Below are 25,266 nucleotides of genomic sequence, written 5' to 3'. Positions count from 1 at the left end.
GTAGCTGTAACAATTACATGTAACTAGCTAAATGTTGTAAAAAGTGACATCAGAAAATCAACACTACATTTTTAAACAGTGTTTGAAGCTAAATGTGACAAAATTTAGGCATGAATTTTTAGCACAAGCTCCTTTACAAACGGCGCCCCATAGTGTTTGAAGCTAAATGTGACAAAATTTAGGCATGAATTTTTAGCACAAGCTCCTTTACAAATGGCGCCCTGAATTTTTAGCACAAGCTCCTTTACAAATGGCGCCCCATAGACTTCAGCATCATGCTGGTCTGACCTGTAAGCAAGGAGACACAATTCAGACAGCCAGCAGACCAGAAGTTTGCATACACGTTTCTAATACTGTAACAAGTCGGGAGGTCCATTCTGCTCAGCTGCACGTCAAAGACACAAGTCCGTGTGCTCCTGAGCGTGGCTGAAAACGGGTGAAAATGAAACTCGCAGTGTGACGGGTAGTGACAGAAGAGCACGACGACAACACGTGTGGCGCTGCGACTTGGCACCGTGGAAGGCAGCTGAAGCGGCAACGCCACGGCTTGATTACGTACCCACCGAATCTAATTTCATTTTAAGCTCAGTGCTGTTCGCCGTGCACCTCCCGGGACCGGCGCTGGCAGCTTGTTGCGCTCACACAGATGGACGCTGGGAGTTGTCAGCTGCGTCTTTGTTTGGGGCTTAGTTTTGCGATCAGAAGCCCCGAGGAAAACACGGAGCGCACACCAGCGTTCTCCGATTCCTTCCTGGAGCTCATTTTTTCATCTCAGTTACAAATTAATCAACTTTCTGTTGGTTTGTTCACATTTTTGGGCTGTCGGTCTTTGACTTTAATTCAATTAACTCAGACAGTTGTTTTATATGTTGTACAATCCTGGTAAAGGTCAAGTAAACCCTGCTTTAGTCCTGAGGGATCAGGACTGAAGAAAACACACTAATCAGGTCTTAAACTGAGGTAAATAAAGCCTTAGATCAGGGGTCTGCAAACTTCATAATCAAAACACCCAAATCTGTCCAGAGCCACAAAACTGACTGGAAGATACAAAAAAAGGGAATAATGCAACTCATAAAGTTTTATATACTGTAAATACTACATATAAAAACAATTTGATCCATTCTGAAATTAAAGATAACTAAACTGTCGACCTTTATCAATTTTTTTTACACTTTTGGACCAATATTCAAACGTATAAAAAAGGGTAAAACATTTTGTGATAAAAGTTAACCACTGATCCATGGAGGCCTATGTGAGTCTTTGTTATATTTGTGGGAAATCAACAGGTTCCACCAGGTTATCTGCAGCCCAGTAATTGATTTGAGTGAACATAAAAATGAGGATATTTAATTGTGATTCACTGAATTCACTTAAACTTTTATAAGGTTTTTATGAAAGACAAGCCTTTACTTCTAATTCTCACCATTCTCAGAATAACTTGCTATCATTTCACAGATTGTAACACAGTAATATGTTTGTGAAAGTGTAGTTTTTGTGGGGTTTTTCCCCCTCATCAATTTGCTGGAAATGTGTTAAAACCTTTAATTTGCTATTAGATTTCAAAGAAAAGCCACACTGTACGGCTTGAAGTGACATTAAGGAAGTGGTTAGCCAACTATTAGGGCAAACTGATGTTTGTTCCTTGTTTTAATGGCTGCCAGTCCTCGAGAACCTCGACGACCTACACAAGGAGAGGTTGGTGAAAAAAGGCCAGATTGATCCTGGCAGATCCTGATCACCACCTCAGGTTCCTTCAGTCCAGACGCAGGTATCTGTTGCCAAGACGGAGGACTAGCAGACTGAAAAATTAACTTATCCCTGCAGCAGGCAGCCTACTAAAGGAGCAGTTGTGATCTTTTTGCAGACCCCTGCCTCAGATAAACAGATGAGTCATGATTTGTTCACAGCTGAGCACTGTGGAGCACACCTGTGGACTGTGTGCAGTGAACTCACCAGGACAGCAGGAGTCGGTGTAGAGGTACTCCAGGAAGGACAGGAAGGTGTCCGAGGAAACGCCGTGGATGGGAACCACCCTGCTCCGGGCCTCTGCGTACTTCCCACTGAACATGGCCGCCATCACGTCACAGCGGGCCACCAGCACTGCGCGATGGGCGGGCAACACGCTTCCTGCATCGCGCACAGAAAACGTTACTTTTTCTTCTGAATAATCCAAAAACACCTTTCACTCGAAGGGTCAAATGGATCTCAGCAGTGCCTAATACATGTCTCTAGTCTTTACAGGCAAGAAATGGAGACAGTTTGGGCATTAAAATTTGTCATAATGGATAAATATTATAAATCTTGTAACAAGCAGAGATAGTTTCATTATCATTACAATATTCTTTTTAAATCAAATCAGCTCAGTTCAGTCTGACTCCTTACAAGGGATGATATAATGAGCAGTCATAAAAGAAAAACATTAGAGGCCTAGCTTTCCTTGAAGGGACGCATACCGCCCGCCGTCTTTCACGCCAGAGTTTTACAATAAGATATTTATCATCTATTATCATCTTCATTGTTGAACCGGACCAGAGGTTATCTGTAAGAGCGTTTACCTGCCAGGCAAACTTCTGTTCAAAACAGCACATCAGGCAGGCAGCACCAAAAACCAAGAGATGTTTTTCTTTCACCTTTAAAAGTTTAACTCTCAGCTCAGAGGGTGAACAGTCAGAAAAGGCTCGCTTCATTTTTATGAGATAAATATTGATCAGGAGAGGTTTGTGTCTGTACTCCTCTGTTTAATAGAGAAGAAGAGCTTTTGTAGAAATTAAACAGAAAAAACAAAACACACGTCACTTGAACAGTTTTATCCTATTTAGCCTTCAAATGGACAACCAGGCCGGTGGCTGAGATCATAATTCAGTTCAGTCTACTGTGTGTGTGTGTGTGTGTGTGAGTGTGTGTGTGCGTTTGACTGATCGGCCTGATCCTACCTTGCACCATGAAGATGACATCAGAGAACAGAGGGGAATTGAAGAGGTTGACAAGAGTCTGGGGGCCGAGCTGAGCTGCCCGTGCACTCGGTGTGTCCCTGAGACCCTGCGCACACACACACACACACACACAAAGAGAGAGAGAGGGGACGGAGCCCAAATTAGCCATCAGTTTAGCACTTCTCTGCTGCACGTCAGCTTCTCGTTTCGAGCACAATTCTCACGCTGAGCATCTATTGTGCCACCTCCGTAGAATACAGATGGCCCCTCTGCCGGTCTTGCTTAGTGCTACAAAAACACACTTGAACTGCAGTGCCCAGAGTGACGAGACTGGGACTGACTGCTACTGAGAACAGAGCGGGAACCAGACGGCTGTCCGGACCACGCATTTTCAAAAAAAACATCCAAGCGTTTCAATGAATGAACGAGCCGAACGACGTGATGCTCGCTGTGATTTGCACGACGCACACACGGTCAACAAGTGAACATCATAAAGCGGCCCGTTACTGTTGCTCGACCTTTATCGGTCCACTGAAGCACGAACGGCACACACATTCCCACACTGCTCTGCTGCAGAGAGGCTTTCTTTTTCTTTTTTTCCACCGCCTTTGATTCTGGAAATCTATGGAAAGCTCACTGAAAGTTAAATTCTTCAAGTTTCCCAGAGTCGAGACAGCCTCCCCCCACCCCACCCCGGCCGGGTGTCTGCAGAGGAACACGTCAAATCGTGACAGGACATTATGGTGTCTCATCCCGTTAAAGTGGCCCCTCCGTCTCTGTGTGTGTCAGCTCGTCTCAACACCGCCTCAGGTGGGAGACTCGCTTCTATCCTCTCGGCTCGGGAGCTAAATGTTACTCTGCAGCTTGTTAACATGTAGCCACCTCATGCTTTCTAAATATAGATGACACAGACATGATGCTACATGTCTTTAAAAAAAAAAAAAAAAAGAGTGCTGGTGCTCCGGGCTGGCGTGAGGCTGAACTTCCTCCAGATCTTGTGTTATCCCTTTGCTCCTTGGAGAACAGCTCTTGTTTATTCTGTGCAAACTCCCCGAGTATCTGTGAGGTGATTAGAGGCACTAATTATGTAAATATGATAATTATAGACAGATTATTAGTGCACAGATTTAAAACAGAATCTCGCTAATTAAGGTGACAAAAACGCGTTCAGAGAGTCAAGGAGGGCATTCGGCTGTTTAACCTTTTTTTAGGAAGTGGTGCATAAACATATTATATGTATAGCAAGACTTTTCTGGTCTTTCAGTGATATTTATCAGCGTTTAAAAAAAAAAAAAAACACGCTCTCACCCTTTCTCTGCCGATGAGGGAGCGTATGCGCTCCATAAGCTGAGCCACGGCGAGCGAGCTCTTCAGCTTCTCTTCCAGGGCCTCCTGGAGGTGCTCCCACTCCCACGCTCCTAAAAACAACAACAACAACATCCACAGTCCCACTGGATCCACAGGTCCACCACAGTACAGTCTTCAAAAAACCAACACAGGCCAACTGCTTTTCTAGTTGGCGCTGCTCTCTGACCGCCCACGTACCTAACACCAAACACTCGGTGTCTGTTTTTGTCAAAGTTGGTTACATAATCTGTTGTTTTTAAATGGGTGGAGCAGCCAGTCCTAATTCTGCAAATCTATATATAAAAAAAAAAAAGTGAATAAAAGGCCTTTGTATGGACGGATGGACGGAGTGGAAGCCCCATGCCGATTAGATCAGGTCTCCACAAAGCTCTCCATGACCTGCACAACAGACTGGAACGTGTCTGGATCGTGATAAATTAGGAAAACTTTGTTCAGTGTGAAGGCAATCATGACCCCCATTACTCTCTTACTACTCAGTATTTCCCGTGCTCTCCTGTGCCCCTCACCAGGCTCCATAAATCTGCAGAACATTCCCACAAAGATCCTGACAGATGACTCCAAAAAAGGAATTCCAATTATTTTAATTGGATTTTTTTCTTTCTTTTCGTTCCACGTATACCATTTTAAGTATCCAAATTGCCAATTTGAACGAATCAAATGTTTTGTTTTCAGAGGGCTGAATGCATTGTTCATCTGCTGTCACAAAGGCCGGGGACAACAAACTACCGTGACCCTCGGTACGGAGGTCTTGTGCATGCTCAAAAACTATCCCGGCTCACCAAAACCCTGCAGGCCGTCCACGTTCTGTCGAAGCACGAGAGCAAACCGTTCGCTCTCCTGCTGTACTGTTCTGTCGTTTTGTTGGCTTAAAAGGCGAAGGACAATCGAGTGACATTTAGGACACCCTGAATTCTCAGACACGTTTTTAGGCTCGTTAGGGCCGGGGTTTGTTCACAGTAAAGGGCCGGAGCTTTATGAAATCTCTTAACTCTCGTAAACTAGTCCAATTAGCCACAATGGGCTCTTTGATGCAGCTGCTCAGCGCTTTGAAAATGTAAATAATTGATGCCGACAGAGCAGGAGAAACAGTCACTTCCTCAGCTTGTAATGCAATTTAAAAACAACAACAACAACAACAACAACATTTAACAGCAGCAGTGACGACGCTAGATTCTGGAGGAGAGGGGAAAAACAAATCATATCTGAACAGCTGTCTGACTACAACAACATTTCAGAGAAGTCAAGCGGTGGTAATGATCCGTTTTTAGGTACTTGCACAAACGTGAGCTTTATGGTAGAGTCATGAGATAAAAAACACTTTTCCTGCGAAGCTTTGTGGATAAACGAGTCAATAAAGTCCTTTTTAAGTTCAGCGAGCAGAAGGATGATTGGCGAAACAGGGAGTTAGTTTGTGACCCTTCACACACCTCAGGCTCATTGATCGGCCGTCCTTGTGAGACACGAGGTGAAGGTCACACGAACTGAACCGATCCAGATCTGCAAATACGCCTCCGACGAGCGACGAAAGCACAAGACTTTTTTTTTACCTTGACCGTGGTGATGAAGCTAATTTTAAAAAAGCTAGTTTCAGCATAAACATAAGAACCCAGGCACGGGAGCCGAGCAGAATCCAAACGATGCGCACGTTCGCAGCTCCGTACTTTCGCTGGGACAGGAAGCGGACTTGAAGCACGAAGGGGAAATGAGCATAATTTAGCTCGTCGTTCGTTCTAATTTGGGCCGATAGGAGGAATTAGCTCAACGCACGGCGCAGAGTAGCGACACAGACAGCTGAAAAGAACGATGAACTCAGCAGCTGTTATGCTGATACACAGTATACTGCAGCCAGAAACAACAAACACACCCGCAGATGGAGGTGAGGAGAAACACAGATAAAGAGTATATTTTTAAAAAAAAGAAGAAGCAAAAGCTGCAAAGCCTGGTACCATTACAACATCTTACAAATAGTCGTCAGTATTGATTTATTTCACATCAGTGTTCCACACAATTAAATAAATAGAGGGCAGCAGCAGCTTGAAAATTAAAACCTATTTTCAAAATGTTGTCCTTAACTTTTAAAGCCTTCCTCTTACGCCTCGTCCTGGCAAATACAAAAAGGTGTCGGCATTTCCAGCATGAAACACCGACCTGCTTTATCAAATCCAAACCTAAAAAAACAGACCCGGGAGTCCAAATCCACAGATTCATCCGTGGTACACAAATGCACCACATTTTGCAGAAAACTCACACACACACACACTCACACAACTGCACCCAAACAGTCACGGCCTCTGTGACTGTCCTCCCACAGACAAGAGGCACAAATCCCACCATGTGGAATAACACTGTGGCTGTGCTGGTGTGTGTTCACTGTTACATGACGATGAGGATGAGGAGGAAATTATTCTTGTCGTTTGAGAGATTTGAGCTGCGGATGAGGAAATGACCGTCGCCGCGTTACAAACAAAAGACTTTGATTCCATTTGGGAGGCGCACGTCTTATTGGGGATTTACGGCAAACGAGCATTTGATGTTTGCTCGCGGTGCAGCCCGTCTGTTTCCGCGCACCGGGTAAGGCTCTCCCGTTCCCGTCCAATGAGGGAAGGGAGGAAGACGCGCTGATCCGTGCACGGTGTTCCACGGCAGCCTGTTGGAACGGGCTGTGGGTTTCTCTACGCTGAAGGTTAACTTGGAATGATTTTTTTTAAACACAGTGGCTTATAAAAGTGTGACATCTGCATTCCACATATCTTCTCTGCAAACCACACACACACACGTTGCAGTTCCCTGCTTGTTACTAGCATGTCTTCTTACACAACCAGAGTAAAGCAGCACCTCGCTCCCTCCTCCTCCAACACTTCGCCTCTCGTCTCATCCACACATTTTGCCACCTTCGTATTTCACTCTGCACAGAACTTTTCTTTCCTCCTGAAACGCACACACGCACACACGCAGTGGGACTTGCACTGCACAGGTGCGCACAAAAGCGCACACAGCTCCCTTTTTTTCAGCCGTTGGCTCTCTTCTTTTTTATCCATCCAGTCACGCAGGCTCAAACTCCCCCCCCTCCTCCTGTAATCCTCCTCCCCTCTCCGGCTCAGCTTTCACCGCCAATCGGATGCTAAGAAAGGCTTCTTCACCGTGAGGATTCGAGCCCGTCGTGGAGGGCTGGCGCGCACGGGCGCTGTGATCCGATGTGGAACGCGCGCGCCTCTGCGGGGTCTAAGCCGCAGCCTGAGAATATTTTTCACTCAAGTCGCAGAGGACGTCACTCAGACGCACCAGTTTAACGGAGCTCCGTGTACGACTGGGGGGGCGTTTTGGGAAATAAGTGCCCCTGTTTAAGATGCATCCAGCAGCACGCCTTGCTCCAGCACGCGCCGATAACCTTGGAGCTAATAAATGTCACCGGAGCTCATTCCGAGACCCGTTTCATTGCGGAGTTCATCGCCGTCGACGCAAAGACGTCTCCGGAACAGGCTGCAGAGTCAGATTCTATTAACCAGAGTCTGCACAGGCAGAGCCGAGCTCGGAGGAGGCACACGGGCAAACGCACGTGCCAGAACAGATACAGGTTGAAGAAAAAAAAAGCCTGCCCGGATCAAAGCCACTAAATGAATAATCAGCTCCCTGATGCGACGGCCGCCGACCACCAAGTGCTTTCAATTTGACAGATTTCTGTTTCTGAGCACAACGGACCTTTGGACGAGGCCCAACAGGAGCCCGATGACCTGCTGCTGCCAGAGAGCATTTATCATCACTTCGAAATTATCGGGACTAAGTGCTCCTGTAAGAATGGCGCTCCCACATTAGGGAACGTCAGTCCAGCCCTCCTAGCAGTATTTCTACTCCAGCTCGAATGTGTTTGTGTTCACAAAGCAGGCTAAAAGATAAAGAGCTATATGTCGCAGAGGAACAGTAATATAAAAAGCCCTTTATGTATACAATGCAAGAGAAAAGCCTCGGCTAACAAGCAGGAAGGAAGTGATTTTTACAGAGAGTGACGTGTCCAAGCCGTCCGCAGGGAGTTTCCATTTGTTGTTCTTTTGTCTCCTCTGTTTCCCTCTCTCTCTCTCTGCCTGGCACGTCCTGCGCATCTGATCCCGCTGCCAGAGTGTCAGTTTGGACCAATCAGACGGGGGGGACGGCGGGCTTCTTTGTGCCGCAGCTCCGTTGCTGCAGTTTATGTCGCTCCAGCCTTTAATACGCGACACTCAGCGGCGTTAATTAGAATTCAGAAGTTTAAACACCCCCACCCCTCCCCCCTTCTTATCAAAGACTCTCTGGCAGGGTGCCGCATAATTGTTTTTTAATAACCATATTGACTGAGAAGATTAAAAGTCTCATATCAGAGAAAATATGTAAATTAATTGATTTTAGTCACGCCAGCAGCATAAACATGGCAACGGTGACAACACGAGCAGGTTCGCCACCTCGTATCTGACTGAATTCTCGGATAAACTCATATATACAGGCGTTAATACGTGCTTGATATTAATTAGTGTCAGAATGCTTTAGCAAAAGGAGGTTCGCATTAAATTAATTTGTAGATTGTTCTGTGATTGTAATTAAATACCAATTACTCTTTAAAAAGTACATTTGCATACCTACAGTTTGATCGAAAGCACTGAAACTTCTCATATAAGGAACGTTTAACGTTGAACAAAGAGGCCGTTTAGGCAACTCTTAGATCTTTGTTTTGCATAAATTTATGATACTCCGAAAACACCTAACGAGTCGTTCCTGGTTACCTGCGATTCTGTGACTGAGCGGCATGAAACGGCGACTGCAGCCGTCGCTTGTTCCGTCAGGATGAGATATTCTGTTCCTCGACGTTTCCTCCTGCCTCTGGATCCCCTCGAGCACGGCAGAACTTAATCATAAAAACTTCACCGCCAGCTCTCACTCGCCTTCGCAGTATTTCCCTCTCAGAATGAAACGATCGTTTTCAAACCAGACGTACATTATTATACATTTCCAGGTCTTTTTTTGGGGTTAATATGATTTCAGATTCAGGCACCTTTAAAAGGCACTGAACACAGTTAGAAAAAAAAGAAACACGTTTGACTGTGTTTCCTGTTTTTTCACACTTTGTATGGTTTAATAAGTTAGTATGCTGTTTGACTTTAAGTAACCAGTCCTGGAGTAATCAGGAACAGATGTAGTTAGTGTTTGTTTTCAGCTGCTCAGTGTCTGGATCAGAGTGGATCAGGAAACAGGGCTTGACGTACAGACAAACAGGAAACTAATCATTTAGTAGAGATTACCTTGTTGAATTAATTTATAATCCAGAATCTCAAGCTGTGAAGTTCTTATTTATTGTGTGTTATAGTCTTAGTAAAGACTATAAACAGATTATTAAAGAAATAGTCGACATATAAATGTGTCTGATTGGGGGGCTTACCTCTGTAAATGAACATAAGAGTCTCCCACAGGCACATACACAGGAGGGGGTCCTTCACCACCAGCCGGGTGAGGCGTCCCGCCAGGTGCCCGTCTGACCGCGGCATGTCGTCGATGATGCTTCCGTCCCAGGTGGAGAGCAGCGAATGGGGGCCTCCGTCGCGCTCTCTGCACACGCACCGCGACTGCGGCCGTTCCCTGTCCACACAGAAAAAAAAGGCCGAAGCGGCGTCTGAGCGCGGCCCTCTGAGGCCCGGGAGCCGCAAGCGCGTCGACCACACCCACCTGGTCTTGGGCCCCAGGAGCAGCTGCCGGAAGTAGGGGCTGACGGCACACAGCACCGCCGCGTGGGCCCAGCCCAGCTCTTTGCCGGAGTCCCCGGCGTAGAAAGCCACGTCGGCGAACTGCACGCCGCGCTCCAGGAGCCACTGCATGTCCTGGGAGAAGCTGGACTCCTCCACTCGGATGGGAGGGAGACGAGCTGGAAGAGGGGCGGAGGAGACGGTGAGGGAGAAGCTGTGGTCCTCAAAATCACAAAAACGGGTTATTTTCGAAACCTAAAAGGAGTGCTGCGGTACTGCTTTTGTTATTGATTGCTTCTTCTGACAGGGCAGAACTTTTATCCTGGGAGAAATGATTCAACACATTCCTGAGAGGACGAGCTCAGATTGCTCTGCTGGCGCCTGGGTGACTGGAATGACGCGGAAAGTTAGGTTTGGTGATAGAAGAAAAACAAAAAACAAAAAGTACACCCCCAAAAGGCTCACATGAGCCCGCGTTTCATGATTCACGTCCTCCCAAAGTCTGACGTTTCTGAAAAGTGAACGGCGGCGGGCAGGAAGCACACGGTCGTCCCGCCGTCTTCACGCAGCCCTCGCGTCGCCCTGGCAACGGCCACTGCGTCTCAGCCGGAGAAGAGTGCCGCTCCCGAGTCAGTGATTGTCAGACCGAGTGTCAGCCGCGCCGTGAGTTGAGCTAAGTGGTGTCGGACAGGCGACGATAAATCCGCCAGCACCAGCTGCCATTTTTTTGGCAGGACCTCGCGCTCTCAGTCGCTGCTTCAGATTGAAGCGAACACGGCAGCGAAGAGGTCCAATCGGTCTTTAAAACCTATCGTCGCGCCAAAGATCGGAGTTGAAGCTGTTCTCGCCTGCCGCTGAAAGGCCGACGGCTGGTGATCACGTTTCTGTCTGTGTCCGCCTGTCTGTTAGCAAAATATCTCATGAACTACCGGGCAAATTTCAATGAAACACACAGAGAGAAATCACTGGATGTACATCTGCACCTGATTAACTTTCAGAGCCGACTCGATTTAAGAAGACCGGCACAGCCGTCTAACCTTAAAAAACACAAAAGTGGCTTTAATTTTATTGATTTTACAGATACTAAGCTAGGGCTTGTTAAAGTAGTAGCTAAAACTGATGCTCAACACATATTCTGAGCACCAACAAACTGAGTGAGATATTTGTTTAAAATTTTGCCATTAACTAATTGGAGTCAACTATTCTGTTAGTAAAATATCTCAAGAACCACTGGACGGATTTTAATTAAATTTTCAGGAAACAATCATTGGATGCGCCTCGAGAACTCATTAACTTTTGAAGCTGACTGCTTTTAAAATGGCTGCCACAGCCAACTCAACTTACAAAAACAGAAAATGCTATAATTCAGTGAATTTTACAGATATAGTGTTAAAAGTCGGTGTGATGGTAGGTGAGATTAATTCATAACACATACTCCAGATGCTATTCATTGCTCACAATGTTTGCTCAAAACTTCAACATTAACCTATGGAGTCAACTCTGTGTCTGTTAGCAAAATATCTCATGAACAACTGAACGGTTTTAAATGAAACTTGCAGAAAGTAATCACTGGACCTACAGCTACAACTGATTACCTTCTGGAGTCAATCCAATTCAATATGGCCGCCGCAGCGAATCAACATTGGCCAACACAAAAATAACTACAAATCAATCAAATTTACAGATATTGAGCTAAAATTTGTCATGGTGGTAGCTGAGAGTCATTCACGGCACATACTCCGAGCGTGGCACCGCACATCACTGCATGAGATGGTTCTAGGTTGAACCAGAACGGCTGCAACGCCATCACTTCTCAAAACGAGGCGGGCGATGTGCATTCCTTTAAGGAGCGCCGGCCCCTTTAGTATTCAGACGCTAAATGCATCAGAAAGTAGCGAAAACACGACAAAGGGAAACGGGACCGGAGCGGCTTGCTCAACACACCTCACCCAGCTTGGCCTTGGTTTTAAGAGTGAGAAAATGTTCAGTCTGTGGTTTCAGATTTCATCCAGTTACAAGAGAGACAAAAAAAAACAAAAAAACCCAGACTAAGATAAGGAAGTGGCAGCAGTGTTTCCGTGGAGCGCTGCAGCGTGGCTCATTTCTTTGAAGCTTGGCTCCGGTAATCAGACTTCCTGCCTCTAAGCCGCTCGCTGCTCGTGAGCGCGAGCGCCTCCGTGAGCTCTATCCTCTTTCGATCGGTGCGGGCCATTTATCCCCTCCTAATTTGCGCGTTTTGCGCTCGCGGAGTTCGAGCGGCTTAGAGGCAGCTTGATTAGGTCTGCAACCGATCTGCCAGGGAGTAAATGTTGGGACAGGAACACGGAAAAATTAAAAATAAAACGCTCTCGTTTTGAAGCCTAATTGAATTTTATTGTAAAATTTATAACGTGGCTCAACAATCAGTCAGTAATAAACTGGCAACGTGTCCTTCACTGAACCATCTCATTATGTTTTTCAGCAAAAATGTCTGTGTGAGAGAATTAGGAGAATCAGTTTTAGTTTGTTATTTTGTTTTGTTTTCAGCAACTTGCAACAATCGCACATCACTGAAACGGAAATTAATTTAATTTCTAATTCTTCAACATTCTGAATTATTTATTCAGTTTGGATGTTTAACAACATCCAGCAAACAGAGTGTTGATTAAAAAAAAACTAAGGTTTTTATCTCATTTTTGTATTTTTGACAAATGACTCAAATTGAAATGACAACGTGGGTGTTTAGAGAAGCTTTCCAGAAACTTTCCCTGGGAAGTTAGGCTGGGAAATTTGGGAAATATTCAAAACTGGAAACTTTCCAGGGCATTACCTGGAAATCAGGGGGGTAATCTGAACAAACTGCAGCATACCCAAACAAAACAAAACGCACATTTTGTTTTGTCACAGGAGATTAACGAGTTTCTGAAAGTAAAATAATTAATGACACAACCTGAGGTCATGGCTGTGTCCCAACCTCACGTTCAGAGAACAATGACCGAGTCATTTTACGCTTCTCTTTTCTGGTTATAGGCCTTTCCTTAAGTCATGCGCACAACTGTGTGCAAAGTATTCATGTCATATGATTAATTTTTTCCATGTTTATGTCATTTTATTCACATAAAAACAGAACAACGAATCTGTAAAATGTATATCACAAAACAAAAATCACTGAAATGTCTACATTTTACTCATACAACTCCAAACAAGTCTATTTCACATGTTTATTTTTAGCATTATTTTGACTTTTTGGTCATTTTTACTTCTGTAAAACATAATAAATTTCAGTAAATTGCATTTTGCCTCTGGACAAACCTTATTCCATCTGTGCCTACGTGTCCAGGTAGTCCATCAGTTTTCAGGGCATTGTAGCTCCCACTGCATGGTGCAGCAATGAAACCTGGTTGTTTTAGTCAAGATTACACTGAAATATGTTGTCACCAACTATATTTAAAATCCCTTTTCCGGACCACCCTTCAATATTTGGAAAATCCAGGTTTATTCACATTAATTTTCATGAATTCCTGTTGATTCCAATGGAAAGTTTCTAACTTCCCTGGACTTTTGCAGCCCTTGGTGCAACAATATTTATGATTATACTTTAACTGATTAGTTAAAATCTTAAAAAAAAAAGAAAAATAATACAATAAAGACAACTTGTTGCAGAGTAAGTTCTTAAAACTGATTATAAATATACACATGTATACCAAATTTTAAATTAGATGCAAATGAAAGCGCTGTAAGAATTAAACAAAGGTGTCAAATATCTTGTTTCACCGAGAAAATTAGGTGAAAGATTTTATTCTAAGAAGAGATTCTCTCACGTTCCACTCCAAGCTGGTTAACTCTGGCACCTAACTCTCAGTTGTTGAGCTAAATCGATTTAAATGTCTCTGGAAAAAAAAGAAGTCAACCTGGCTTTTTTTTTTTTTGTCTCTCTTCCCATTTCCTGTTTGAAGCTCATTGATCCACATAAAACCTTTGTACTCAGCTGGTTTTATGGCGACGCAAGCTCCAGAGAAAACAATCCACTCAGTGCGCCGCGCGCTCGCTAAACGCGGCCATAAAAAGACTCGGCGCGGAGGCGAAGATTTGACTTGTTGTGCGAATCAAAGGGACACAAAATGCAACGCCGGTTAGAGGAGCGGGAGCGGCGGCGATCAGACGGCGTTGTGTTTCTCTGACCTGGTTGCTCCAGGTGAGGCGGACGCAGCTCGTTCACTTTGTTCCCCCGCCTCTTCTCTGGCCTCTCTTTGGCTTTGTGCTTCAGACACTGAATCATGAAGTACTCGAGCTGCGCAAAACACACACACACATACACACATTAGGTCAGACGCAGGGGCCAAAAAAATACAGTGGTTAAGTCATCGTTCCAACCTTAAACAGGACCGGCTGAGACAAGCGGCTGATTTAAGAAGCAGCTTCCTGAGCTGCGTCCTCGCTTACCACGCTGCCAAAGTAGCGCCCAACAAAGACGTGATTGAGAGACGGCAGCTCCAGATAGGTGGCTCCCAGGTCCCGGGAGAGCTGCAGACCTTCACTGTGAGGCACACAGCTGCTCCAGTCCGACGCACACAACGGGCACGTACAAGGAGGGCCTTCATCTGAGCGCGGGTGGGGGGAGAGGGACGACAGCCATTAATGCTCCGTCGTGCTTTTTTAGGGAACAAGACACTGGTATATGGGTTAGACGGCAAAAGGTGACACAAAACCAGAACGATACGGGACTCGGCGACAACGTGCAGGACAGCCGAGGCCGAAACGCTTGTAAAACAACAGAAAACAAACTCTGTGCTGACGTTCATTCCCGCCGTGGATCAATACGAGCTGAGGACAAACATTTGATTTGCAGCCATCAGGAGCTGGAGGTTACCAGATCCCAACAGGCAACATGTGGAACAAAGAGCGCGCTCACATGGGACAGTGAGGGACGCGTTCCAATGCTGAAACACATCGAACTTCAATCAAAATAAAAGCTCTCAAAAGGCCAAGCGTGTTATAAACTTACGCCACTGTATTTAAATCTGAATACCACATTCCCTACGAAACAATGGTTTCAGTCACGTAACTAATAAAGTTACTGGACTTTGTGTCTACAGTGACTATATCTAAATTGCGTAAAAAAGTACAAAATACACAAAGACTGCGATGAAAAGACTTCCAGTTTTTCACATATTTGTTTTTAAAAGTGAGTGTCAGATTTAAAGAAAGGCCCAATATCAACCAAAAGTAATGCAAAACATTTACTTCATAATGGTTATTTTATATTTACTGTCCGTGTTTGCTCAAGCTTAAAATAAACAGGAGTCCACTGAGTGGTTTTCCTGCTTCTGGTACTTTGGACAATTCACCTTAAAAATCTCTCTGACCACAGATGTGAACCCAAATGGCGGGATCACGTTCAGAGGTAAATGACGAGTTTCATCTAGTGTCCTCTGCATGTAATTCAGTTCAACATCCAATCCTGCGCCACGTTTAAAACAAACCTGTAAAAGAATTAGACATGGGGGAGGGGGTTCCATAACATCACACACCCCAGACGCTCCTCCTGACCTCATACTTTCTGCTCCAGCAGCTTCCAATAAAAACTCTCCGGGAGTTCATAGATGCAGGATTCCTCACAACTGAGTCCAAGTTGAGTTTGTCTTGTGATTAACTCCAGGAAACGCTGGATCCTGTTTTTTTCTTCTCTTCTTCTTTATTTCTTTAATAGTCAACCGTAATATACCTAATTTATTTGTGACTGCGAGGGATTTCTGAATGTCCCTGCTGAATAAAGGCACCGGAGACGGGGACAGGTTAACTCCCCTACATGGGCTCAGTTTGATGGGCAGCGATCCCAGCCTCTGTGATCAGAGCCTTCACTGCTTTCTTCACAGCCACTGGCTATAAAAGCCCAGTCCTGGCAAGCTTCTTTCAGACAGCGCGCTCCTGGACTCCTCTATATGAAGCCCTGCTGCTGGAATGGATGCAGGAAGTGGTTTAACATCGTCTTGCTGAAATATGCAAGGCCTTCCCTGAAAAATACATCATCTGGATGGAAGTATATGTTGTATATACTCTCTGGATTGAAGATGCCTTTCCAGATGTGTAAGCTGCCCATGTCAGAGGCACTGATGCACCCCCATACCATCAGAGAGGCAGGCTTTTAAGCTGTGTGCTGGTAACAGGCTGGGTGGTTCCTCTCCTCTTTAGTTTGGAGGACGTGGCGTTCCTGGTTCAAATTTCACTTCATCCGCCCACAGAACAGTTCTCCTCTTTGCCTCGGTTCATATTAAACGAGCTCTGGTTCAGAGAAGATGGCAGCGTTTCTGGATGGTGTTCTTCTTCACATCATAGAGCTTTAACCTGCATCTGTGGACGGCTCAGTGAGCTGTGTTTACAGACAGTGATCTGTGGACGTGTTCCTGAGTCCAGAACAGAATCAGACCTGGTTCTAATGCAGCATCGCCTGAGGGCCTGAAGATCACAACCATCCAGTACTGACCTTTATTCTTGACCTTTAACCTCTGAGATTTCTACAGGTTCTTGATGTCTTTTGATGATATTATGAACTGGAGATAAGAGGAAATTGAAAGTCTTCCCAGTTTTTCTGTTGAGGAACATTATTCTGAAATTGTTCCACTATTTGTAGACGCAGTGTTCTGCAGGCGGCAGGTGAACCTCTGCCCATCTTTACTTCTGACAGATTCAGCCTCTTCAAAATTTGTTCTTTTTATACCCAGTCCTCCTCCTGACCTGTTGTCGATTAAACTAATTAGTTGTTTCTTACTCGAACCATTTACTTCTACAGCCTTTTGTTGGCCCCATCCCCACTTTTTGGAACGACGGGGACAACAAACAGTGCGGCAGTGCTGCCTTCAAACTCAAAATTACATTTTTTTTGTTTTCCTGAATATGCTACATCTTCCTAATTAAACATTTGATAGGTTTACTGTGATCCACTGTGAATAAAACATTGGTTTATGGATTTGCAAATCATTGCATTGTGTTCTTATTTACATTTTTCGCAACACTTTCAGAAGCGGGGTTGGAGATTATGTAGTTTAGCTTGGTTTGGTTTTGTCCGAGGTTTTTATGGGTCCAAAAGAAATTTCCAGGCTGCAGCTTTTACATCTTCACTCATTTCAGATGGAGACAAACATTTATCATGTTATCTCACAGAAAAGTGAGATTATCTAAACAGCTGAAATCAGCCGTGGCTTCTGCACCTACGTGCACGGACACCACAGAGGCAGAATAAGACGAGAAGGGAGATCATCCTGTAGAAGACGACTACAAAAAGCCTGCACAATGCAGGAAAAGGACAAACGAGCAGCCAAGTGCTGAGATAAATCATAACCCGCAGGCGTGACACGGAGACGGAAGATGTGCTGAGTGTGTGTCTGTGAGCGAGCGGCGGAGAAGGTGGAGGGGATCACGGGAGCGTGCGTGAGCCTCTGACAGGGGGTGACTTGGCACAGCGGCGGTGCGTCCATGCGAGAGCGAGGCGCGCCCGTGGATAAACGCCAGTTTAACGGCTGTGTTAATGCACGCTCGCGGAAGGCGCTCCTCGCCACAGCTGCACCTCAGGAGGTCTGGAGTCGAGTGGCGGGGAGCGCTCGGAGCTCAGCTGTCGTTCTCTGCAGCCGCCGAGGGACGAGCGCCAAACAAAGGGTCGGGTTCGAAGTTAAATCGCTCGTCTCTCCGCCTCTTTCCAGCGAAGACTCACACAGCGATCACTCTGCAGCGGTGGGAGGATCTCAAATTGTGTCGAGCAGAGATGCTAAAAATATCTCCCCGTGTGTTTGATGGGCTTGTTTACAGGTTCAGGCTTTGACAGGGGGTCAGTGTGAAAAAGAAAAAGCGCCTGAGCACGTGTGTGTTATCACCAACTTCCGCTCCGGCTGAAGCCCAGTGCCCTAATCTACTTACAGCGAGGAACGCCGCTACCGCTGTGCCCTTTTGAGCCACGGCTGTGAACTCCTTCCCCACTCGTAACGCTTGGAAAAAAACTAGGAACTGGACGTTTCACTTTGGTGGCTTTCCTTCGACGGGGGCGTATGAGCCGACTGCCCAAAGGCAACCGAGAGGAGAGCTTTAACCACGAGCATCCCCCCTCGTAGGGAGGAGGACACGCTGGAGGAGACAGGGCTCAGACAGAGGTCCCATCAAGAAGAACATGATAGCACAAAGCAACAACTGGGGCGGCAGTAAGCTGACCCTAAAAGACTGCAACATCCGACCACGGCGGCTGAAGGATTGAGGCATTTTGAGTTTGGCTCTGCTCAAATTGCACTGTTCGCGGACGACAACGATGTTGGCAAAAGCTCAACTCGATCAGACGCCGGCAAAACGCTGTGTGCGTGCGTGCGTGCTCACCATTGAGTCGAGCTCCAACGGCAACAAGGATGACAGGCACGCCCCAGTGTCTCAGGAGCGGGCGGAGCCTCGGGGCGTAACCGTTTCGGACCTGCTGGAAGGCCAGCTTGTCCGTGACCGAGTATTTGATGACCAGGATGTCAGCCTGCTCCAGGACCTTCCGCACGCTGGCCCAGTCGCTGTCCAGCAAGTCCTGGAGGAGGAAAGGAACAGAAGGGAGGGAAGAGACACGTGAGGAAACTAACCGGTGCCATAAATCTTGCCTCGGATAACGCCAAACCTTTCCCCTCCAAGGCTTCAGAGTTGGGACTTTAACCCCCCCCACCACCAGAGTCCTGCATAAAACTAGCTGCTCTAACCTGATTGCACTCGTTGAGCAGGGGAGGAAGAAAAAAAAAAGAACACTTTGAAAGATTTGAGCGATTTGAATAAAAATGGACAAAAAAAATAAAAGAGACTGTTCCCAGAACCCCTTTCCCCTCCCCTGACACGAACTGACAGCCTTATAATAGGATGTGTACAGTTTCGCTGCAAAAAAAAAAATCACAACAGTGATTCATTTTAATTGCATGTTCTATTAAGAACAAAAGTTCTTTCATCAAAGTTTTTTTTTTTTTTTTTTTTGGTGCACTGCATGTTAAAACAGCGTCCTCTAAGAATGGAGAGTGGTTTCTTTCACAAAGCCTGCAATCAGGCATGGGGAAAAGGGGGCTAGGAGTTTCAAACGCCAGGCTGCATGTCTCCCGAGGAGCAAAAAGCAGACTGAAAAAGTAAACAGCTTGTCAGCAGAGAGACACACAATGTCTCATAATGACAACGCTCTGAGAAAATCACACCACTACCTAATGATGTGTTGTGCCATATTGGCAAGCAGCCTCCAAAAGCTGACAGGATTACTCCTAAAAGGTGTTTTTTTGTTGTTGTTGATGTTGTTTAAAGTGCATCCAGGAGCAGATGTAAACGAGCCTCATTTAAGAAGACACCCAAGCAGCCCTCTCTGTCTCTGTCTCTGTCTCCTTACCCAGCTGGGACAGTCTCGGACCACCACGGTGACGTCTCCGAAGACGCGTGAGGTGTACTCCATGAAGGCCGGGTTGTGCAGGCTGCCCTCCAGGTCGCAGGGTCCCACCAGCGCCCCGTGACCCAGGTAGCTCCACAGCAAGCCCCCCTGCAGCTGGCCCTGGCCCATGATCTCCTCGCCGGGCCCGACTCCTCCGGGACACTCGCTGCCCAGGGCCACGATGTGGATGGACCTGCAGGGAGGGGGAAGCCTGTTTAGTCATGTCGCTGCGTGACACCTGAGGAGGGGGGGTTGCCGTGTGCTGAACATGCATGGCTCGCGCGTGGAACGAGACGAACGCGCACACGCATGGGACGAGTTGCTTTAACTTACATTGTGGTTTGGTCGCGCTGCTCAGACGCCGCGGAGCCCGTCGCCGACACGCCGACACGCCGACACGCCGGCGCCAGTCTGCAGTCAGGGTCGCCTTTTTTCCGCAATGAGCCGCGGCTCCGCGCCGCCGGTAATCCCCCCTCTCATCGGCGGCTAGCGCCCCCCGGGAGCCAGGCTGCAGGGGAGGTCAGCAGTCACTCGCATGTCTCCCGTGTCGTTATTCATTCACAAAAAAAAAAAAAAAAAAAAAAGACAGCGAAGCTCGATAGCCGTCCCGAACCGAGCCGCGGCGGCAGCGGCGGCGGTGAGGGGGTAAACAGCAGCGCCCATGGGCGGCCGACGCGCCAACGAACAAGTTGTCGGGCCCCCCTCGGGGGAAGCAGATTCACCGACAGGAAGACGGGCGGCTCCGCTGCTCCGAGGCTCCGAGGCTCCCGGTCCGGACTTGGGAATTGTGTCGGCGGATAAAACAAAACTCGCCGCCAAAGCTCAGCTGGCGACAAAGAGAGGAGGAGTGCAGGAGGAGCAGCAGGAGGAGGAGGGAGGAGGAGGGAGGAGGAGGGGGCTTCAGCGGACCGAACCGCGTTTCGGTGTTCGTGCCTGACTCAGCAACACGCACGTGGGCACATACGCAGGAGCACGAGCCAACTCGCACGCGCGCGCCCGAGCTGACTGAGCCGTGGCCGTGGAGCTCAGGGACTTCTCCCCGCGGTCAGTCCGACTAAAAGGCTGTAGTTTGATTACAGACAGTGTTTTTATGAAGACACAAACTCCGGCATAGGTTAGGGGGGGAAAAGCAAAATCCAGAAAATTATACCAAAACCTTAAGTCTATATTTAGTCTCATTTCTTTGGAAAGGAGATTTCTTTTTCTCGTGTTCCTACTAAGCAACATCCTCGTCATAAAAATGTTAAGAATTTTGCTTTTAATTTCATGTCAACAACACACTTTCACAAATTTGTGAGAAAGGCAAAAGATTAAGTGACCAAGGCCTTGGAAGCAAGGGTGCAAAGGGCGCTAAGGGCACCTCTAGATGGATGCCAGGGGGTCAGTTCCCAAGAACTGATGGGAATATAAATATATGTTTAAAATCCAAAACAATATGAATATTAGTGAGTTTTGTGATTGGATATCTGTGTGCAAAGTTTTACAGTTACTTAAAGGGATAGTCTAGTCATTTTTGAAGTGATGTTCTGTCAATTATTATATCATTGTCATTTGTTAGTACCCTATATATGTGTGTGTGCTCTGAGCATAAATCACTGATGGTGCTGAGGCTGCTGCGAATGTACAGCATCAGTCCAAATGATCAGCACGTCTGCTGATACTTTTGCAGCCTCGGCGCCATTGGCCAATCCACGGGCGGTGCTCAAAGCGCACGTACGTACATTGGCATGGCAGCGTAGACATTGTTAAAAAAACAGCGACAGAAAGAAATGGTGCCGTGCGAAAGTGTAGAGACTGAATGTAGCGTTTCTTTTTTACGCCTGAAAAACCAATAAAAAAGTGGCACTTGCTTGCCTAGCCATTAGCCTAGCCTGATCAACAACTTTTGCTTGTTTCTCCTCACGCCATATTGTATGGCTGATGTGAAGGCCGTTAGTACTATTTGACAGAGCATCAAAAATGCATAGACCATGTGGGCAGATTGGCATTGGGTCATGATTGTAATTTTGTTTTATGAGGGCATATTTATGTGTGCACTTCACTGCATATACATTTGGTGTTCTGATATTCTTCATATGAGGGTTTGACGCTTACAAACTCGTTCCCACACACAGCCACGTAGTTTGGACAGACTCCACCCGTTTGTCACTCATTAAATGCTGGTGACCGATGAGGGTGGCACAACTGAGTTTAAAGGAGCATAAAAGCCTTAACGCCACTTTGTCCCAAACTACGTCAGTTCAGAAAATACTTCTCATGCAAAAAACGCCAAGCGCGTTTGGGTTTTTTTTTCAACATCTCCGGCGTGTAAGACTAAAAAGGTTCTGAGGGAGTTCTACCAAAGCTCCAAGTCAGAAACCACTGCAGAATGAACTTTACATCCAAACCTCTCAGGCGGCACCGTATGGCCACATGGCCTCACAATTATAAAATGATCACACTGTCACTCAGAACAGTGCACTGCTTCGTCCAGAAATGTACTCCATAGACATGTCGAGGTAGAAGCCTTGAATCAGTTGCTCACAGACAAAAGACAAGGAAGATCGTTCAGGATGTTGTCAGCAAAAGCTGCAATAACCAGGGCCTGTGACAGTCTGGGTGGCGTCGGCGGCCTCGACGTGAATGAATCACATTCAGGTGGCGTTACCATTGTTTCAGAGGCATAAACTAATTTTGGACATATGCGAGATCCGTGTGATACCATAAGTCTTTGTCTGGGAGGACTGTAGTCGTGTCAGCAGGACATTTCCCTTTCTCATTCTGCACAATTTATACCAAAGTCTTTGACTGGCCTGTCAGCAGCTGAAATATGCCTCCTACTGAAAACGTACTGCACGAGATGAGGAGGAGGGCTGCAGTTTGTGGACTGATCAGCAGCTGAAATCTGGTTTTCATTAAGAGCAGATGCTGTTTGTCCTGACAAAACTGTACGAGTCAAATCAGGGTAAAGGCAAACAACTTTCTGGAGTGGATTTCTGGCACCAGATTCGAGCTTCTATTGTATAATGAAGTTGGAAAACAAATACAGTAGTTTTCTTTTGCTCTTTTTTCTTTTGAATAATGATAACTAACTAACTTTTTTGCTATTGCTGTTTGTGTGGCAGAAAATGAAGTTATCGTTTAAAGACATTTTGAAAGGAAATCATAAAAAAAACCAAAAACAAAACAGGACGAAACCAGACAAACCCTGAAGCCAAAGGCATTTCTGGTAATGGAGGATGGTAATAATCATGTTCCTGTACTTTTAGGACAGTTTGTCAACATTTATAAAGCCACAAACTTTAACTCATGCCAGCAAATGCTCCAAAAAGGTTGCATCTCTTGGCCAACAGCAGAAATTAGAACATGCAGATATGACTATTGTTTAAAAATAGGGGGAAAAAAGGAAAAAGTTTGGACCTGCATTTTATTACTATTAATGCTTGTATGAAAATCTGCTGATGTTCTAAGTCACACGGATACAGAAATACAAAGAAACAATCCTAAAGACATAAAAAAACAAACAGCTGCAACATTTTCCACCTGTCTCTGAGGGTGTTTTGTTGTTGGAGCATATAGTCCGTCTTGGCTAAACGCAAGGACTTTTTGATCATTATTTTGGAGGAAGATTAGCCAGAGGAAATTTAAAAGTGTAATCAGAGCCTCCTGTGTCATTTACAACCCCACAATGTGATGGGGCGCTGAATTTTAACTCCCTGCGTCACCGCAAACCCATGCAGCTCACACGCCGCTGCTGTCCCCCGGGTAACCCCGCTCGGCAGTTTCCTCACGCGGCCCTCTCTTGATCTCGACGAGCGACCGTCTTCTGACCTATCGCAAACGATGGCCCGCAGATAAACGGCTCCCGCGCTGAGTCAAGATCTGTAATTGTTAGGGGCTCGTGTCACCCAAACCCACGCCTCACTCCCCCACGTTCCTCATCTTCTCTTCGTCCTGTAAAATCTCTTGATCGCATTTCAGGCCTCACCCAGGAGCCTCGTGACCCCACAGCTCCGGAGGCCTTTGCAGACCTGGGTCCACCTCAGAGTCTTGCTGTGAATCAGCAAAATAATCTGATCACGGCGCAGTCTCTGTTTGTGTTTCGACTTTTCACAGAATCCACAGCAGACCTGTCATAGAAGTCCGTATAACAAATATCAAAATACTAAATATGTGCAATAAAAGGCACAGAGCATGTTAGCTTAACATATTAGTTTTGAAAAATACAGAATGCTGTTTACTTTTGACAACATCTATATAATTTCTTTCATGACCTGACACTAATCTGCCCACTTATGATTATACTGACAGACACACAATAACATTGTCATGTCCTCCTGACTACCAGTAGTTCAAATTTGTCCTCTGTGGAGGACATTTGTAAAACTGAATATCTCCCAGACACTGCATGCTAATGAATTAACTCCTTTTGCCATCTACAGAGGACATTTAGGGCTTTTCAGTGATTCCAAATGTGAAGGGGTGGGGCTGATTACCTTACAAAGATTGGGTAAAATAAAAAAAAAAAAGAAATTATTTTGTTTTCCCGGTAGTCAGGAGGAGATATCAGATGTACCAAACTTGATAATATCTAAATAGTTTTGGAGTTTAAGCATACGCGACATTAATGGAATGTGTTTTTATTTGATTGTAGTCGATTCAATAGCGATGTATTTGGACACACATGTTCCTCCAGCATCTATCGGGAAGTGCTGCAGCACCCTCCGCACCCCAGCTTCCCGCAGCCTTGAATTTGTCCTTTCTGTGGTCGGACAGGATAAACAACAAATCCCAATTTCCTCGACACCTATTGTATCTCGTAATCTGGTGTTCACTCCTGTTGATGTCATCTTTGTGAGACAGACGTAGATAAAATAAAATGCGGCCACTATCTTCGCGTGAGGTTGTTTTTTTGTTTGTTTTTTATTTCCCATAAAATGCTTCTTCACTCCAGGCCTTTATTGATCGGTGTCAGTTGTTTTCTCACATCAGTTCAGTTACGGTACACAAAATGCATGAGAAGGAAGCTGCAAAACAGGCGCAAAACCAGTCAATATTCAGTCTTCACACGTCTTCCTCGTCCATGACGAGAGTGTCCTCCTCTGCTGCTTCGGCTTTGGCTCGTTCGATCTTGCCCTTTTCTCCTTGGTAGTAGTCTGAGTCGATCCGGGCCGGCTGCATGCAGAGCTTGACGAAGACCTCCCCGTTTTTCTCTGTGACGGCGTGGGTCCGCTGCTTCACACCCTTGGAGTACCATCTGAACACAGGCGGTTTCTCCATGGGGTTCCTGCCCCTGTACAAGCCCTCGCCCTCAGATAGCGTGATCTTGTACTTGTGCTTCGGACAAATTATGCACAGCTTGCCATTAATTTCCTGCGTGTAGATGTGTGTGTGTGGGTGGGGGGCGGGGGGAGGGTTATGTTTGCAGAGAGAAAGCAGGTGGTGATACGTTAACTTTATGCAAATTTGACATCATGATTAAAAGATTTTTTATTGTCTCTGTTCCCAGCAGTTGTTTGTGTTTAAGCGTAGAAAGATGAGCATGTGAAAACAGCAGTAGGGTCATAATGAAGGCTGTGTTCTGAGCTTAATCCTAACCTAAATGACACTGAAGGTGTCAAAGGGAAAGCATTTAATAGTTTACCTCAATGTCTCCATTCTCCAACGTACTCCCAGCATCTGTGTGAAGGATAGAAGGTTGCTTTATTTGGAGAAGAAGAAACACAGGTTACCTGAAACTAGCTGTGCTGCTTCCTGTATGGTAAAATATTTAACTGATCAAAGCAGTGGCGTCACTAGGCCTGTTTTAGGGGGGCTTCAGCCCCCCTAAAATGTTTTCAAGCCCCCCTAAAACATTTTGGTGTCAAATTTTTTTTTTTTTTTT

General features: G+C 46.0%; 2 protein-coding genes across 4 annotated transcripts in view; both read right to left on the bottom strand.

Annotated features, from left to right (window-relative positions):
* Positions 1-20,294, bottom strand: part of rhobtb3 (Rho related BTB domain containing 3) — a 25,615-nt gene extending 5,321 nt beyond the window's left edge. Inside the window, exons 1-10 of one of the 2 annotated variants that reach the window (XR_005233095.1) lie at positions 19,737-20,294; positions 19,365-19,596; positions 18,344-18,536; positions 14,429-14,586; positions 14,168-14,276; positions 9,990-10,185; positions 9,706-9,902; positions 4,242-4,351; positions 2,934-3,039; positions 1,954-2,127 (exon numbers count right to left, since the gene is read on the bottom strand). Coding sequence is in view for 1 of the 2 variants with exons in the window: in XM_017422862.3 (XP_017278351.1) it covers positions 1,954-2,127; positions 2,934-3,039; positions 4,242-4,351; positions 9,706-9,902; positions 9,990-10,185; positions 14,168-14,276; positions 14,429-14,586; positions 18,344-18,536; positions 19,365-19,596; positions 19,737-19,738 (1,477 nt within the window). In the remaining variant the exon portion in view is untranslated. The remainder of the gene's footprint in view (positions 1-1,953; positions 2,128-2,933; positions 3,040-4,241; positions 4,352-9,705; positions 9,903-9,989; positions 10,186-14,167; positions 14,277-14,428; positions 14,587-18,343; positions 18,537-19,364; positions 19,597-19,736) is intronic. The other variant, XM_017422862.3, reaches the window with a different exon arrangement.
* A 3,977-nt stretch (positions 20,295-24,271) lies between these two features.
* rfesd (Rieske (Fe-S) domain containing) overlaps positions 24,272-25,266 on the bottom strand; it is a 5,033-nt gene continuing 4,038 nt past the window's right edge. For both annotated transcript variants that reach the window (XM_025007331.2, XM_037975361.1), the window contains 2 exons: positions 25,027-25,061; positions 24,272-24,755 (listed from right to left, as the gene is read on the bottom strand). In XM_025007331.2, coding sequence (XP_024863099.1) covers positions 24,447-24,755; positions 25,027-25,061 — 344 coding nt within the window. In that variant the 3' untranslated portion in view covers positions 24,272-24,446. The remainder of the gene's footprint in view (positions 24,756-25,026; positions 25,062-25,266) is intronic.

The sequence above is a fragment of the Kryptolebias marmoratus genome, linkage group LG4 (genome assembly GCF_001649575.2).
Source record: "Kryptolebias marmoratus isolate JLee-2015 linkage group LG4, ASM164957v2, whole genome shotgun sequence".
NCBI lineage: Eukaryota > Metazoa > Chordata > Actinopteri > Cyprinodontiformes > Rivulidae > Kryptolebias > Kryptolebias marmoratus.
This window is presented reverse-complemented; position numbering and strand designations above follow the sequence as displayed.